The 15,286-nt window shown below is 39.8% G+C and overlaps 1 protein-coding gene across 14 annotated transcripts in view; it reads right to left on the minus strand.

Annotated features, from left to right (window-relative positions):
• Positions 1-15,286, minus strand: part of KIAA1549L (KIAA1549 like) — a 144,121-nt gene that overhangs the window by 26,070 nt on the left and 102,765 nt on the right. For 13 of the 14 annotated variants that reach the window (XR_014584925.1, XR_014584926.1, XR_014584927.1 and 10 more), the window contains 4 exons: positions 14,203-14,550; positions 7,514-7,611; positions 6,165-6,310; positions 1,293-1,444 (listed from right to left, as the gene is read on the minus strand). Coding sequence is in view for 8 of the 14 variants with exons in the window: in XM_083837835.1 (XP_083693961.1) it covers positions 1,293-1,444; positions 6,165-6,310; positions 7,514-7,611; positions 14,203-14,550 (744 nt within the window). In the remaining 6 variants the exon portion in view is untranslated. The remainder of the gene's footprint in view (positions 1-1,292; positions 1,445-6,164; positions 6,311-7,513; positions 7,612-14,202; positions 14,551-15,286) is intronic. The other variant, XM_083837833.1, reaches the window with a different exon arrangement.

The following is a 15,286-nucleotide window of genomic DNA, read 5'->3' on the forward strand; positions in this document are numbered from 1 at the left end:
CAAGTGATACCTGACTCTTATTTAATGCAGCCAAGAAGTAGGGATGCAAAAGGGAAAAGAAGTCAAATAAAATACTGTTCCTGGCTTTGTTTTCTTTCTGAAGAAAAAGTTCTAAATGATTGCTCAGATACAATGGTCCTCCTGAATTTAAAGTGTACGTAGGATTACAAATAAAAATTTTAAAAATAACAATTTTTCATGGTTTCCATGGAAGGTTTTACTTGTTTTAAACGGCAGTTCTGTTCTGGGAAGGGAATCTGTACGACTTCACAAGCCTCCAGGTGTCAGGGGCACATCAGCAGATGTGCTCAGCTTACATATGAACGTACTTCTTTTTTCCTGACAGTTCAGCCTACAAATTCAGACTTGTATCTGAGAGCCAAACTGAATTCTTTTCCTCTCAGACATCAAAAGCAGTAATAAAGATTTGGCAACAAATACTGTCCCCAGGAACATGTGGACATGTCCTCACTGTCTCTTGCTTAGTTGCTCAGAGGCAACTACTAGAGAGCAGTTCACTAAAATATTCTGTTGATGATCTACACAAAGAAATAGAATCCATCTCCCAGTTCACTGGGTTAAATTGGTTGCATAAACACCAGATGTGGGCTCAGGCAGCAAAATCAATCTTTTGCTTTTATTTCCTTAATAGCATTAAACCATTAAATTTATTTCCTTAATAGCATTAAAGGTAAGTGTCGAAAAAAAGCCCTAAATGTTAGACATTGTTTCAAACACGATAAACTACCACAATTCATTTTAGGATCTCAGTTTTATTTCTTTGAAATGTAGGTACACTTCAGACTAAAAATTAGATCTGTTTCGGAGTAGAATTGTACAATTACTTATTTAGTTTAAGGTCTGTCGGACCCTTCAGGAGGACTTAAAATGCTGTGCAGCAGAGTTGCGGCAGGCCTAGGAGCTAGGAGCTGGGCTATCTCAAGAGAAGCCTCCAGGATGTAAAGGTGTTCCGCAGCTTCCAAACAGCAGAAGGCCACTTTGAGAGGCAGCATCACCTGCTCCCTGTCCAAATCTTTAAACTCTGTCTTGAGTATCTGACGCACCAAATTTGAACGGGTGCCAGCCTCCAGCCCAGTGAACAATGCTTACAGTTTGTGGGATGGACAGCTAAATATCACCACACTCTCTCACAGATTTTCACTGCTAGAGATCGTTCCCATTCAGGAAGAATTACCCTTCTCAGATCTTTTGCTGATCTTTAAGTATCGCTTAAATCCTCTCTTGTGCAAATCACAGAAAATTTATGTAGTGAGAGAAACAAGAATACTTACTGAGTCTGCCCACTGTCCCGGTAATTCATTCTCTCCAGCATAGGGCATCCAGGCTTGATTCCTATATGCGGTGGGTGGCGTTGGGATAAAATAGCCTGTGAAGCCAGGTCGGTTTGCTGCTGGTATGGCAAACACTGCTGGTACTGTATTTCCTATTTAAAAAAAAAAAAAAGAGAGAGAGAGAGAGAGAGAGAAAGAGATTAGATAAAAATGAATAGGCAGTATTTTCAGTTATAAATTAGGAGATATTACTTATGAAGTAATTATGTCTTTTTTTTTTTCTTTGGTGAGAATGTGGTCTCTGTTGACCTTTGGTTGGATGTAAGGCTCCCAGTATCTGACTAGAATATCTCAATAATGCTGGGAAAGACTGGAGAAGATGAGATTTGTAGTTGTCTATATAATCGTGCACAGCCCTTAGATAAAGATAGGAGGACTTACTCCTTAGGACTTAATCCTTGTAATGGCTGATCTCTGATGAACTTTGAAAACTTTGAAAAAAAAAGGTGTTTTTTCCTCTTACGTTTGTTTCCTTGTTTTCAATTTTTAAGCTGTTGTTGACATGGGTTTCAAAGTACTACACCTTTCTTTTCAACAGCAGGCTACAGAGCATTCAGTTTACACAGTAAAACTATCTTAATGTCTCTAAACACAAAACCTATAAAACTGAGTGAATGATACATTTAAAAGGCTGTAATCTCAACAACCCCATCATAAAACTTCAATACTTCCATAAAAAATACCAAGGCTCTGCCTGCTCAATTCATTTCCCAGGAACAGCCTATGGCTGCCATGAATTATGCAGCTACAACTTAAATAAGTATTTCCAAGGAAACCTGGTGACATGAGATCTGTTTTTACCATGTCTTGATCAAGATATATGTGCAGGGATGTCCAGGAAGCCTTCTGTTGGAATTCCATTACCATACTCAAGGTTAGGTGGGAGAAAACAGCTTTCCAAACACAAGGTTCTGCCAAGTCTCTGGATATGGTTCTATCTGCTCTTTCAGGTACGGTTTAGTCCTCATAGAGATTCACAGGCCAATGTGGTTCTTTCTGCAATTACTCAGACTATCCACAGTATTTGCAAAGTTTAAAGTATGACTTGCTTGTCCAGTAAGACTTCATTCCTCTAGTGTCTATTTACACAGGGAGACGAACACCAGCATCTGTACCACTGCTACACTAAAGCCCTAAAAACCTCGTTCCTAAATCCTTGGAGGAGAGAGTTCTCCACCAGCTTTATCATGTAGCAAACAAAGCATGTGGACAGGATGTTTTGAACACTCAGTTATAATACATGGGCATGTATTTTACTTTTCAAATTCACAGAATTCACACAAATTCACAGAATATAGCAAAAATAATTTATGTCAGAGCAGAAGCCCCACAAGAACACAATAAAAGTACAACTCGAGCATTTTCATTTAGGAATGGGCATAGAGGAATGTTGCATAGATGGGCATTGGCTCTGCTCTACAGTCAATGGAGAGAAAATACATTTCCACTTCCTTCCAGCTGCATACCGTTTAAATATTGCAACTAATTGCCCTTGGTAGATACGACATTATTGCATAAGAGATGTTGAAAAAATAGCAGGACATGGGCATTCCCTTGAACTTCATACAGAGAATAATTAATAGAAATTAGCATTGTTTCCCGGCTGATTCAGTTTACAGCCGTGGCACATCCTCACCCCTGAGCACTGTGCAGGTTATGCTGCCTGCACTGACAGATGCTGGGAACTCTGCTTGGGCACATGCACAGAGATGGAACGACTTGAGCAGCAACACTTATCCCCAAAGCAGGCTCCACAAAAACAGAGATCTCTAGGTTCTCAGTGAACTCCCAATGCAGCCCTGAGTCAAACAGCTGTGAATGCAAGCAGGGCTTGTAAAGAGGAGAAAAAAATATTTTGTAGCACAGGGCAGAACCCCATGGCATCTGTTTCAAAAATGACTTAAAAAAAAAAAAATGTGAAATGTCATCTAAAACTAATGGACTAAAAATATTTATCTTGCACTTTACACTTACACAGTGTTTTCCACTGTTTGGGACTAAGTCCTACCTTTCATTTTGACATTAGGTTGTAGGTGAAAAAGCACCATGTCAGGATGATGCTGGAGTCACTTTGCCTCAGAGAAGTAGTCACAGTGGAACTGTTCTGGACCAGTGGGATCTACAATGTACGCCTGAACAGCAGGTAGCCACAGGGTATCCCACAAGACCTCTATCCCAACCACTCCACCACTCCCTCAGTTTAGAAGGAGGTGGGCTAAGAAAAGAGGTGTGGGCAATCTTTGTTCCTACCAGGTCATAGACAGCACAAGGATTGCTATTCTAAATCAGTTAGCAAGGCTGGAAGTAAGTATTCTTCAGACATGTACAGAGAAGAAAGTGCTGCTCCTATAAATGACACAAAGCTTCTACACCAAAAAGCTCTTTTAATTTAACCACAGCAAAATGAACTACTATTCAAAGTGAATGCTCAAGTAGCTGAGATAATACGTTATCCCAATTCTTACTGCAAAATCATTATCTTAGAGTTGATGTCGATGGGCTACGTGAGAGCAACATTAGGTCATTTCATGCCAAATCAACACCTGCAGCAATGTTTTTTCATCTGCTGAAGCAATAAAAAATTATTTTCCAATCAGAACATTAGAAATCCTTGCTTGCTATAGTTGCAGGTTTCTTACAACTCTCTTCATCTTTCCCTGCATTACAGCCATTTATAGGATCTATCACATACGAACGTTTCCTCCAACTACCCCCCAGAATAATTCTGGCAAACTCCACAGCATACACAGAGGTCTTTTTGTCTCTTATGAAATGCAGTCACTCTTCCACGGTAGCACAGTATACTTATTTGTTACATACAGCAGTAAAACCTCTGCATCACTGGAAGTTATAAAAAGGTATATTACACAGAACATGTTACTGCAGTCATGACGGAAGAGTTCTTGGCAGTGTGGCATGTTCTACAGTTTGAATTACTTTAAAATGAAAGGGAGAGCATCTGCTCTTTTTAGACTAACACTGCAGAAGGTACAGCGATAAAAGTGAGAGTAGAATGGATCCTTCAAATCTACTGTATTTAATTAATTGACAACCGATTTGCATATCCACAGTATTATTCTCAGTAGAAAATGTTGAATACAATGCAGATAACTTTCTATTACTTCTAACAAAGATTAGAAAGAAATTCTTCTTGCAGATTAACAGAGCAATGTCTAACAAACCTGCCAATTACCAAACTGAAATGACAATGTACAATTTTTTTAATCTTTCAAGTCTTTTTCTATAGCTCATCAAGAAAACACATTTTGCCAGTGAGAAGCTATTTCCAGTATTTTCCCAGCCAAGTGTTATGCAGATACCATCAAAACAAAGTATCAGATTAATCTTCTGCTTAAATCAATTAATTCAAAACCAAAATTCTTACCAAATTCGTATCGGGAACTCATAAGACTTCTACAATGGAGAGACTTTGACCCAATACAAGTTCTGCACTTGAGCAGGAGCTATCATCTCCAAAAAAGGAGGGAAGACTAGCTAACATATAACCTTTGACCAGGCAAAAGCACTGCTGCCTTTGCTTTGCATGGATGGGGGCACATATCCTCAATTTACCCTTCCTCACTAGTCCACTCCTGTCACCACAGCGAGGGGTTAAGTTTCTCGGGAGGAAATAAGGAGTCATAAAAGACATCCCCCAGTTAGGCTGAAAAACATCAGTCACTTTTCTTTATGTCCATTTGCTTTTCCTCCCCTTCCTTACAAACCAAGCTGTGCTTAATGCCATTAAGCCTTCTCCTACGCAACACTACTACTTACAGCTTTTGAAGGTGATCTCCCAACTGTTCCCAGTCTCTGTGCTTTGGTTAGCCCTGCAGCATTCTCAAAGTACACAAACTGGACCTCTTTCAGATGAAAACAAACTGGAACAAATGCTCTAATGAGCATTCAGTCCATGGGTCACTTGAGACCTGTGCCAAGTGTGTGTATGGAAAAAGCAGAAATTCAGAAATGCAGACAGCATGGATGTCAGGCCCTCATTTATCAGCTGATTTGCTTTACAGAGCTGCTCCTGTTGGTCTGCTCTACTGCTAAGGTGGATACAACCACTATGTTATAGTTGATCTCAGGAGGAAGAGAAAAGGCAGCTGATGCAAACTGCTACTGAGGGTTAACTGAATGGAGAGAATCCAGTGATTTCAAGCAGTATCAGCCAAGAGTTATCTTCTTTCAGTTTAATGAAGCGAGCTCAATGTTTAACAGAAAAACAGCTGCATTTCTTACTGTTCTCACCTTATTTTAACCTAGATCACCACATTTACTGGCAACAGCTTTTTTTCATGCAAAGCTGTAAAGGTTCAGACACATGACGATTGCTGGTGTGTTCAGGGGTCTGCCAGACAGCTGCCTCTTGCTGCTGAGCCCCGTCAAATACTGCAACTTCTGCTCTTGCCAACCAATACCCTCTATACCAGCTAGAAAATCCCCCCTAAAATTTCCACTGGATTTTGTGGTACAAATGAACTTTTTTACTACACCTTTAATTGATTAGTGAGCCAGCAGAATGCCATACTGGCACAAAGACTATCTGGTACATTACTGCTGGGTCTTACCTTCAGAAATGACCATTTCCTGGTGCTTCTGCAAGATGGGTAGTATTTATAATGTAGCTGCTTCTGCATTTACAAAGGGATAATCTTTTCTATATCCCCTTCAGTTGTACCTTCTAAAATACCTAACACCTCTCTCCAAATAATCATCTCTATTTGCTATATCCCATATACTCATTTGTATGCAAAACAAATTGTGTGGTTCTCAACAATGCAAGTTGGGTCTGCAGGTCTATTTTTTCACCTGAGTGAAAAGCTGATTGATCAAGTGGGCCAACAGACATTGGAGCTCTTGAACCAGGTGCAAAAGATGCCTGATCATGATGCTGGGCCTGATCCACCCCACTGGACTCAGGTATTCTCACTTTGCTGCCAATATCTGACGTAGACCTGTGCATTAAAAGAGAGAAAAAAAAAAAACTTTTGACATCCTGACTAATAGGTGAGACCTGTAGCCATACATACATGCCTGTCAGACACAGCATGACAAGCCTGCTAGGGATAAGATATCTGATTATGTTCTGGCATAAGTTCAGAAAATGTCTGAGAATTTCTTAACCTGGCGCTACTTTGCTCAAGTGTGTTATCACAGTTGCATAGAGCCCTTGCTTACTGCATCAAACAAATGCCTGTGACACGCAACACAAACAAAGAAAAAGCTTTACTGTAGCTAATCAACACAATAGACAACCATAGACAGTGTTATATTACTACAGTGCATATGACAAGGTATCATACAGCACGTGACTACTATGGTAAGTAGTGCAAACTGCATGTGAGAAGTACTAACATCCACTGAAAAGATGTGTCCCAGTTGCTTTAGAGCTAAAATGTAATGGATAAACAAGAGTGTGCCAGAAAACTGTATCCATATCCTGAATATTTGGATGCAATTAGAATATCATTAGCAGACACTCAGAAAAAAAGTTTCCTTTGGTCTCAGTGCTCCACAGCAATTCTCAGCAGGCCTGTGGTGCCTTCAAATTGCAGTTGGCATCAGGCAGTGCACAACAGCACAATACTGAAGGCTAAATGAGCTCATCCACCACAGAAGTGCGAAAATTCCTTGAAATGCACTTTATCGAGTGCCTAAGTGTGAGGATATGCCAAAATGTATACACTGAGCTAAGGCGATCAGGTTTTTGCAAATATTTCGCTTTGGAAACACAGGTGTGAGATATCTGAAAGCTAGGCACAAATCTCTGGACCCAGGGTTCTGATAACTCATCTGTATCATGTTGCAAGTCCTTAGAATAGAGAAAAGTAGGGAGAGTAACAGTGTGAATTATCTACCCTACATTTGCTATATGATATGCCATTATGCATTGCGTGAGTTGAGGCAATGAGTGTTTTAAAAGAAATCAGAGCCGAGCTTTCCTAATTATGTTGAAACTGATTAGCTAGCAGAAGAGAAAATTCATTGTTATTTCTTTCCTCTTGACATTAAAGAGAAAATAAAAATAGTATGTTTCTCATTTCATGGGTGTTTCTTTAACTAGACGGCTCCTAAGTGCCGCTTCAGGGTTTGGCTCAGTTCTTTCTAAAACAGTGGGTTTTAGAGTTCACACCTGAAATAAACCAAAAGATAAATACCTCCTGAGAGAGGCAACAGCCACAGGACCGGTTCTGGGAGGGACAGGAGGAGGAGGAGATCCCATTACCATCTCAGGAAGCTGAGAAAATCTATAAGCCTGTAAAAGAGAGAGAAAGATCTTCTGAGACAAGAAGAGATATCATGCAAATTAAAAAGCAAAATAACCTCAGAAATCAAATACCTGCTTTGCATGCTGGCCAACAGGAAGCTAGTATTTTGTAGCACCACTAGAAATACCGATTCATTATAGAATTTACAATGCTTGGGTGATTTTAGGACGTTGAAGAAAACATGAACAAATGTGTTCACAGAGGCAAAACAAAGTCTAATTAAAGCAAAAACTTATTAAACGCTGTCTCTGTGACACTTGTAACCTTGCTGGCAAAGCAGATCTGTTAAGATTACGTGAGACTCAACAGCTGCTTTGGACCCACAGGTAAAAAATCTCAGTATTTTCAATTCCTCCAAAAGCAAAAGATTCAGAAAGCATCCTCAGAGCAGCATCTGGTGAAATGAAACTGCCTGTAAGCAATGAATATTTCAACATTTTTTTCCAGCCTTGAAGAGATGAAAAGAAAACTCTTCACAAATACCCCAAGCTCTGTAACTTTCTAAAGCAATAATAATTCTAATTATGTTGAAAAAGAAGAGTAACTCAGAGGAGCACACAATCAGCCCACTAACTCACAAAACTGAGCATTTTGCCCATAGCTGTTCTGGGTTTCATCACTAATACACGTGAAGGTCAAGTAATTGTGTGCGTGAAAGCTGTGGCACACAACAAATGACCTTTAGGACAATGTCTCTCCTGAATTCTCGGTAATGCTATAGATTAGAGGTTATAATTTGGCAAAATATGCTTAAGGACAGAGGGATTATTTCAATCTCTCTAACATTTCACTGAGACTTTTCTCCTACACATTGTGTTTTATTTATTGTTGTTTGTGTTTTTATTGACAACACGTCAGAGAAATGCCCAGGATTAAATATAAGATCAGAGCGATAGCAAATAACAAATTCTGGGGAGGCTCTGCAGTATCAAGATATATGCATTTGGACTAAATCTGGAGTCTGAAGTCCGGCATTTTGACCCTCTAAAAGAGAGGCATCTGCTTTACCCAGAGAATCTCCCTCGGCAAACAGCAGAGAAAGCTAAAAACGTGTTAGCAGGAGATGAGTCACTCTCCATCTCCTGCCTGTTGAAAGAGCCTACAGGATTTACATGATTAGCTCAGACTTAACACCTACATCTACGTTTGAATTTGGCAATATAAATCCCACACTAAATATCTAAAACCACTATCTAAAGTAATCATCTTTACAAATCACACTTTTAGACAGTGCTCCATTATCTTTTTTCTCAAATAGCTGCAAAACCGGGTTTGCACACAGGAAAGATAACGTATCAAATGCTGACTTCTGATGTCAGTGTATCTAAGGGAAAAACAATACAGGCCAAGCATCTTTCTCCCACCTCTCACCCCCACCTCTTTTAAAGCAGGGTAAGCTCCCTCAAAGGCAAGTCTTTGAAAATCATTTTTCCCTTTCATGCCACCTATGATGTCTCTCAATATTTATTTGCAGAATGCTACGCTGATATTTAAAGTATTTATTTCTTTAGGTGGAAAAATATGAAAATGCAGTGGTACATTTCCTACAGGTGTGGGAACTATTGATTTTTAATGAAAGAACTGTATAGAAAAAAAAAATGCTGTTGCATCAAAGGAAACCTAATTTGTATTTCTCCTACTAGCACTGGACTTGAAATGGTCTGCAATACCTCTTCTGCATCCGAAAAGCTGGCGATGCTCTCCCAGACTGAACTGAACGCCTCCTTCTGGCTCCATAATCCTTTCATCCCACATCTTGCTCTCAGCATGCATTTGTACTGAGTATGAAATTATTTTTTCCCCTATTTTAAAGGTACAGAATATGTTTCAGAGTCGTTGGTGACTTCAGATACTACTGAGGATGACAGGGTTGAAGGAGAGATGCAGACTTGGGTTTTCTCTTGTGTATTAACGCATAGCTTTGAAATGTAGACATCAAAGGAGGCATTTTAAGGAATCAGAAAGAACGATTCACAAACTTCCTGCAACTTGCCCTGAAAATTTTGGGGAAAAAAGTGAAGTAGGAAATCCAAGCATTTATTTTGCTGCTTACATAGGAGATGAACGATTTTGAACGAGTGGCACCATTTTGCTAATGGCAGGGCGGAGGGAATCCTGTTAAAGTGAAAAATCCTATTAAAAGATTTGCTACACCTTACCAAGGCGCTGCCCGCTCTGGAGGACAGCAGTCAATCCTCCATTACGCAGAGCCTCCACAGAAACCAAAATGGTTACGAGAGGAAACTTTAAAATTTCTAGACTTTCTACAGTACATTGGAGTATTAGCGTTTTTCTACTTGCAAAACAAATGGAGAGTAATGTTCAGATACTGTAAAGGCCACTCTGTTGGAAGCTTAGATGAGCCCTTACATACTAGATTGACATGACTGTAGGAAAAAAAAGTAACTTCACTGAAATTTGTACACTGTTGTACAGCCAATCTAGAAAACAAAACAAAACTAACAATTCAGCATGTGAGAAGATGCTGCTTTCAGAGAAAATTTGCCTAATTTTCTTCTGCAAAATGACTTTATCTTTTGAAGGTGGTGCATCACTTTTTCTGTTCACAAATATATAAAAAAATAAAATAAAATTTACAAAGAGAAGCATTCTGAAAGGATTCTGAATGCTATTTTGTTCAAAACTGAGGACCTATGTAATATGGAGGCTATAATAATACTGGTAATGTTAATCACCTTTCAGATTTAGGACAGACTGCACAAGTACCAGACTGCAGAGCTCACACCACCCTTTCAGGAAGAAATATCAGTGAGGGAGCCTGTTTTTGCTAAAACACCAAATATTTAAAAAGCAAACCAGTGAAGATTTAAAATTAGTAACTGTGGTTTAGCAGGGAAACTTTGGGAAAGCCTCTGGGTCCAGGACATACAACACAACCTTGCAGAAGATGAAGTCCAGCCAAAAGGGGACACCTGCACCAGTTTTGATCAGTGTCTTGTACAAAAAACAGAAGTCTAAGGTATCACCTGTCAGGTTGCAGACAGGAGGAGTTTAATCAGCACACAACAACCAAAGTCTGAAGGAGAAACATTGCAGTTCACTTTAATGGTACATTTCACTGGCTGCAGTATCAAAGCCTTTTTACCACCTCCAATTTACAGATTTGTTTGTCTTGGGCTAAATTATTCAATGTTGCCTTCTAATTAAATGCCCATCTGCTTAAATCTCATCATAGGAATTAAAAGGGTAGTGTTTTTGTTTACTCACTGAATGATTTAAATAATTTGATTATTCAATTGCAATCCAGGAAAATTGCAAACATTGATTTCAGATGGATTTGATTTTGTTTTGCTAGCTGTACAGAGCTTTATATTTAGTTTATTAATTGTTACTAGAATTAGTTGAACTTTGATTAAACACTCACTTGACCTCTGTTAAACGCAGAGAAGCTGCGAGGACGCACATTCATCACCAGCCACGCCGGCTGTAAGTCTGTCCACCTGTGCCTGCTATGCAATGCCAATTCTCCCCTCGGGATCAAATTGTGTTACTCTTACTTCTCTTTCCGGAGCGCTAACAAAGAGAGATGGAAACTGCCCCAGCCCTGTAATAAAGAGGCTTTTTTTCCCAGGCCGTAGCTCTCTGCTCAACTCAGCTATGTGAATTTCCAAAGCAGTAATATGATCTGCCAAGGTACAGCACTCGTGGTCTGACTCCTGTTGTACTCTCTATTCTATACATCCCGTCCTCCAGTCTTCAGTATACCAGCTGGATGACAAGCACCCAGCCAAATACTGCTCATCTGGTTTTCAGAGGCTCCAGCACAACACTGCAAGTTTGCATTTTACTAGCTTTTCTCTGCCAGGAGAAGAAGAGAGCCCCAGATGAAGGAGCTCTGTTATCACAGGTTCCCCAGGAGCAGTTGACAGACAGGCATTCCCGCACAGGAGCTACAGAGAATTCAGGTATTAATGCTGGCACATAAAAACAAAAACGAACAAAAAACATGTAAGGTCTCAAAAAAAAAAAAAACAAGCATGGAATAAGAAGAAAGCTACACACTCAAGAGACATACACAGCTTCCTGGTGGTGGGACTAGCCAGGAGGTTCACTCCAAAAAAATCAAAGATCCCTAAGAGACCTGAAAAACCCAGCCCTGAAGAGTGGTTCTGGCCCCCTGAAAACATCTGACAAATACTTAGGAACAGATGGAAACACTGAGATGGAGATTATCACGCAGATTTTTGTTGTTTTGCCTCAACCTATTTATTATTTGTCCACTATAAAGGTAGAGAATGTCTACGTTACAAATTTTATACAGCACTTGTATCTCCTATGAAACGTCTTTGCAATAATAACATGTAAGTGATGGCTCTGAGAAGGGTGCACTCAAATTACGGGGAAATTTGTGGGATCTTGTAAAAGTTTGGAGTCCAATGTATGGACTGTGAAGGCCCAGATCTTACAAGAGACTGATGGGCTGAAGATCTTTATATATATATTGTATCTAGGGACCTATAAGTAAAGCCAATGTCTGCATTTGTTCCATCTAAACAGGAAAATCCTCTTAAATCCAAATTTCAAATGACAATAGCATTATTAATGTTGACTTTTAATTGCAACTAATAACTGAATTTTAAAAAAGGCAAAAATAAATAATACCTTGTTTGTAGAGTAAACGTCCTCCCCTGTGGAACAAGCGTCCTGGTGCTCGCGTACCTCTCACCCTCAAGCCTGCCAGCAGCTCCTCACTCATCGCTCAGCTCACTGAGCTGGACACCTCCGCTACAGCCACCAAACACACTGCTGCATGGCCTGGCCCAATCCACTCCCGAGTGCTCCCCTTTTCAGCACCTCCAGAATTACCAAACAGAGGCATCCTGGGCATGCAAACGGGTGCTAAGATGTCAAGAGCAGCAATTCTTGCATATTTTTCCAGCACACAGGTCACTCTGCACACACATCTCAACTGTTTTTTTTTTCAATTGCAATCCTCCCTTCCTCCCCATTTGAGCACAAATGGGTAAACAGATTAGTTAAAGTCAGCTTATATTTGGGAAACTGATCAGCAGAAAACTATGAATTAACAGCCTTTATCCAAGCTCCAGTAGCCTGTGACTATCCTAGCCCATGGCAATCAATTAAAATATAAGTGTCTTTGGGGAATTCTTTAGCACTATCTTGAAAACCCCAGAAAGAAAACCAAATGCTTACAGGTCCTAAAACATGCAGATGATTGAGTAATGAGTCTTGAAAAGAAAATAGTGAAGCATTCACCAAAAAAGTATGGCTATTACATTTTCTTAAATCTGTCACCATACGAGGTTTTTCAGTTCCTTTTAAAAAGACTTTCTCAAGTGTCAAAGTAATTTGACTAGCTATTAGCTATCTCTTAAGCTCCTAATCAAATTCAAACCATAAAATATGATTAGAAGCCATACATGAAGTTCTTCAGACCAATTTCAAAGAGCCAAAAATATCCTTTAGCATGGTTTAGACAGTACCAGCATGAACCTCGGATGGCAGTGCCATTGGCTTTCACTTATGTTTAAAATAGTTCAGAAGCAGCAACCGTTAATGTATTTTTTATTGTCATGGAAAGAATTCTTAGTAATAGTTGTTTTAAACTGAGGACACTTTTCTGCATTATTCTCTTATTCTAGCCAGTCAGGGACTCGTTCTTTCAAAACAATAAATTTATTTCTGACAAAAAAAAAAACCTTAAAGTGAACAACTTAAATTTAATAAGGCTTTTTTCACACTGATATTGACAAATGGGCCATTTCTCATCTGAAAGCAATCATCCCTGGTTTAGATTTGTACCTGACATACGTGAAAAAAAAAGATTTTGTTAAGTTTCAGAATACAGTATCTGGGAATTCAAGAGTAGCTTGACCTGCCAAGGATACCCGCAGTACTACTGCTATTACTGTCTAGATACCTACAAAATATCACCAACAATTCACATCCGTAGACATCAATTCTTAATGCCTTTATTACTTCTGTAAGATAAGGAAATGTTAGCTGCAATTTGAGGTTAGAAAGTGAAGCATAAGAAGTGACTTACATAAGGTCAACCAAGAAACCCTCAGGCCTGAACCATCTCGTGAGTCCCACGCCAATAGCTGTAACTGTAAGACTGTCAGTATCAGCCCATGTTTCAGGTCACTCGGATTATTACACTTGGGTCCCTGTCTTGGTATGATGTTCCTCAGTGGCGGAACTTGTGCAGAAGTGTTGAATGTTTTATACCCAGCTATGTATATATCTGTTTTACAAAACCAGACCGATTCCAAATATGCATTCAGTGAACAGGAGGAGACATGCAAACCAGTTCTTGATCTACTGAACAGTCTGGAGCTTAGTGCAGCCCATTCTTTCAAGCAAAACTTAGACAAGACAACCTTGCTGCTAAAATAGAGCAGCAAGAGACTTCATGCACAAGATGCATGTGTGAGGATATATACATACACCCTACTATCCAAACTTATTTACCATAAGCATGGCATTACACCTGGTTTTTAAGCATGTAAATGAGACTCCATCTTCAAAAAATATGCCTCAGAGTAGAACTATCTTTATGATATTACAGTATACTAAAGAGAAGTTTCACTTACTGGTCTTGGTAGACTGTACTGATACATTTCTGGTCTGTATGTGGGTACCCACTGTACACCCCCTCTAGGTCGGGTCATGGTACCAGGAGCGCTGGTCACCACCTCTGAGTAGGGCAAGTGTGGTGCTGAGCTGTAGGCCTCCTGCCTGCTCTGTCCTCCGTGGCCCGCGGAGGCCAGGCTGAAAGCCTCTTCCAAGAGCATATGCATCTGTTGTCGAACCTCATCAATGGAGGGCTGAGAACTTAAAGTTGAGGTCTCTGAATGACCTTTGGCCTGACGGGACCTGGTGTAGCTCCGAGGCTCATTGACACGGTCAACATTTGTTTCTTCTATAATTTCGGGCTCAGTCTGTTGGATGGAGTAAAAGTATGTATATGTAAAGCTTTACAAGACAGTATTTGTGCTGCTCCACACAAAACATTCTCAAACAGAGATATAACATACAATGTCAGGACTTGTTACAGTATAGACACATGACGAGTGTTTTAAAGGAATTATGCCACGCAGGGAAGGACAATAGCCAGGGACTCAAAGACTCTTTCATATCCTTCATTGTTTGCTGCAAAAACTAGCAGGGACAATCTGTAACATATTAAATTGTTAAGGATTCACTTAAAAACAATTAGAATTAATGCTGACATTCTTTTCTTAGTTGTTAGTATCAACTGTGCCAGGAGGAGTATGGATCCCTAAATAGTACCATCACTGTGAAGGACTGCTTACAAGCAGCTGCTTGTTACAGCTACACAGACTGAAATTCTTTTGTTCACTCACACACATTAAGATTTCAGAATAATTAAAGTTTAGGAGTTCTCCTGAAATTTCTAAGCCAGGAGCACCACCAATGACGTCACAGGATAGATTCTGTCTTTTGCAGAAAATGTCCCAAACCAGCTCAGTCGCCCTACCTAGCCAGACAGCAGTTACACAGAAATTTATCCAAAACTAACGTAGAGACAGTGAACAAAGCAGGTGCTCTAACAAGCAAATAGTACTCATGCAGCTTAACTTGAAGGGCAGGGTAGGGTAGTTCAGTTGGAAGGAACCTTCAAAGACCACCTTGTCCAACTGCCCGATCACTTCA

The sequence above is a fragment of the Anser anser genome (assembly GCF_964211835.1).
Source record: "Anser anser genome assembly, chromosome: 5".
NCBI lineage: Eukaryota > Metazoa > Chordata > Aves > Anseriformes > Anatidae > Anser > Anser anser.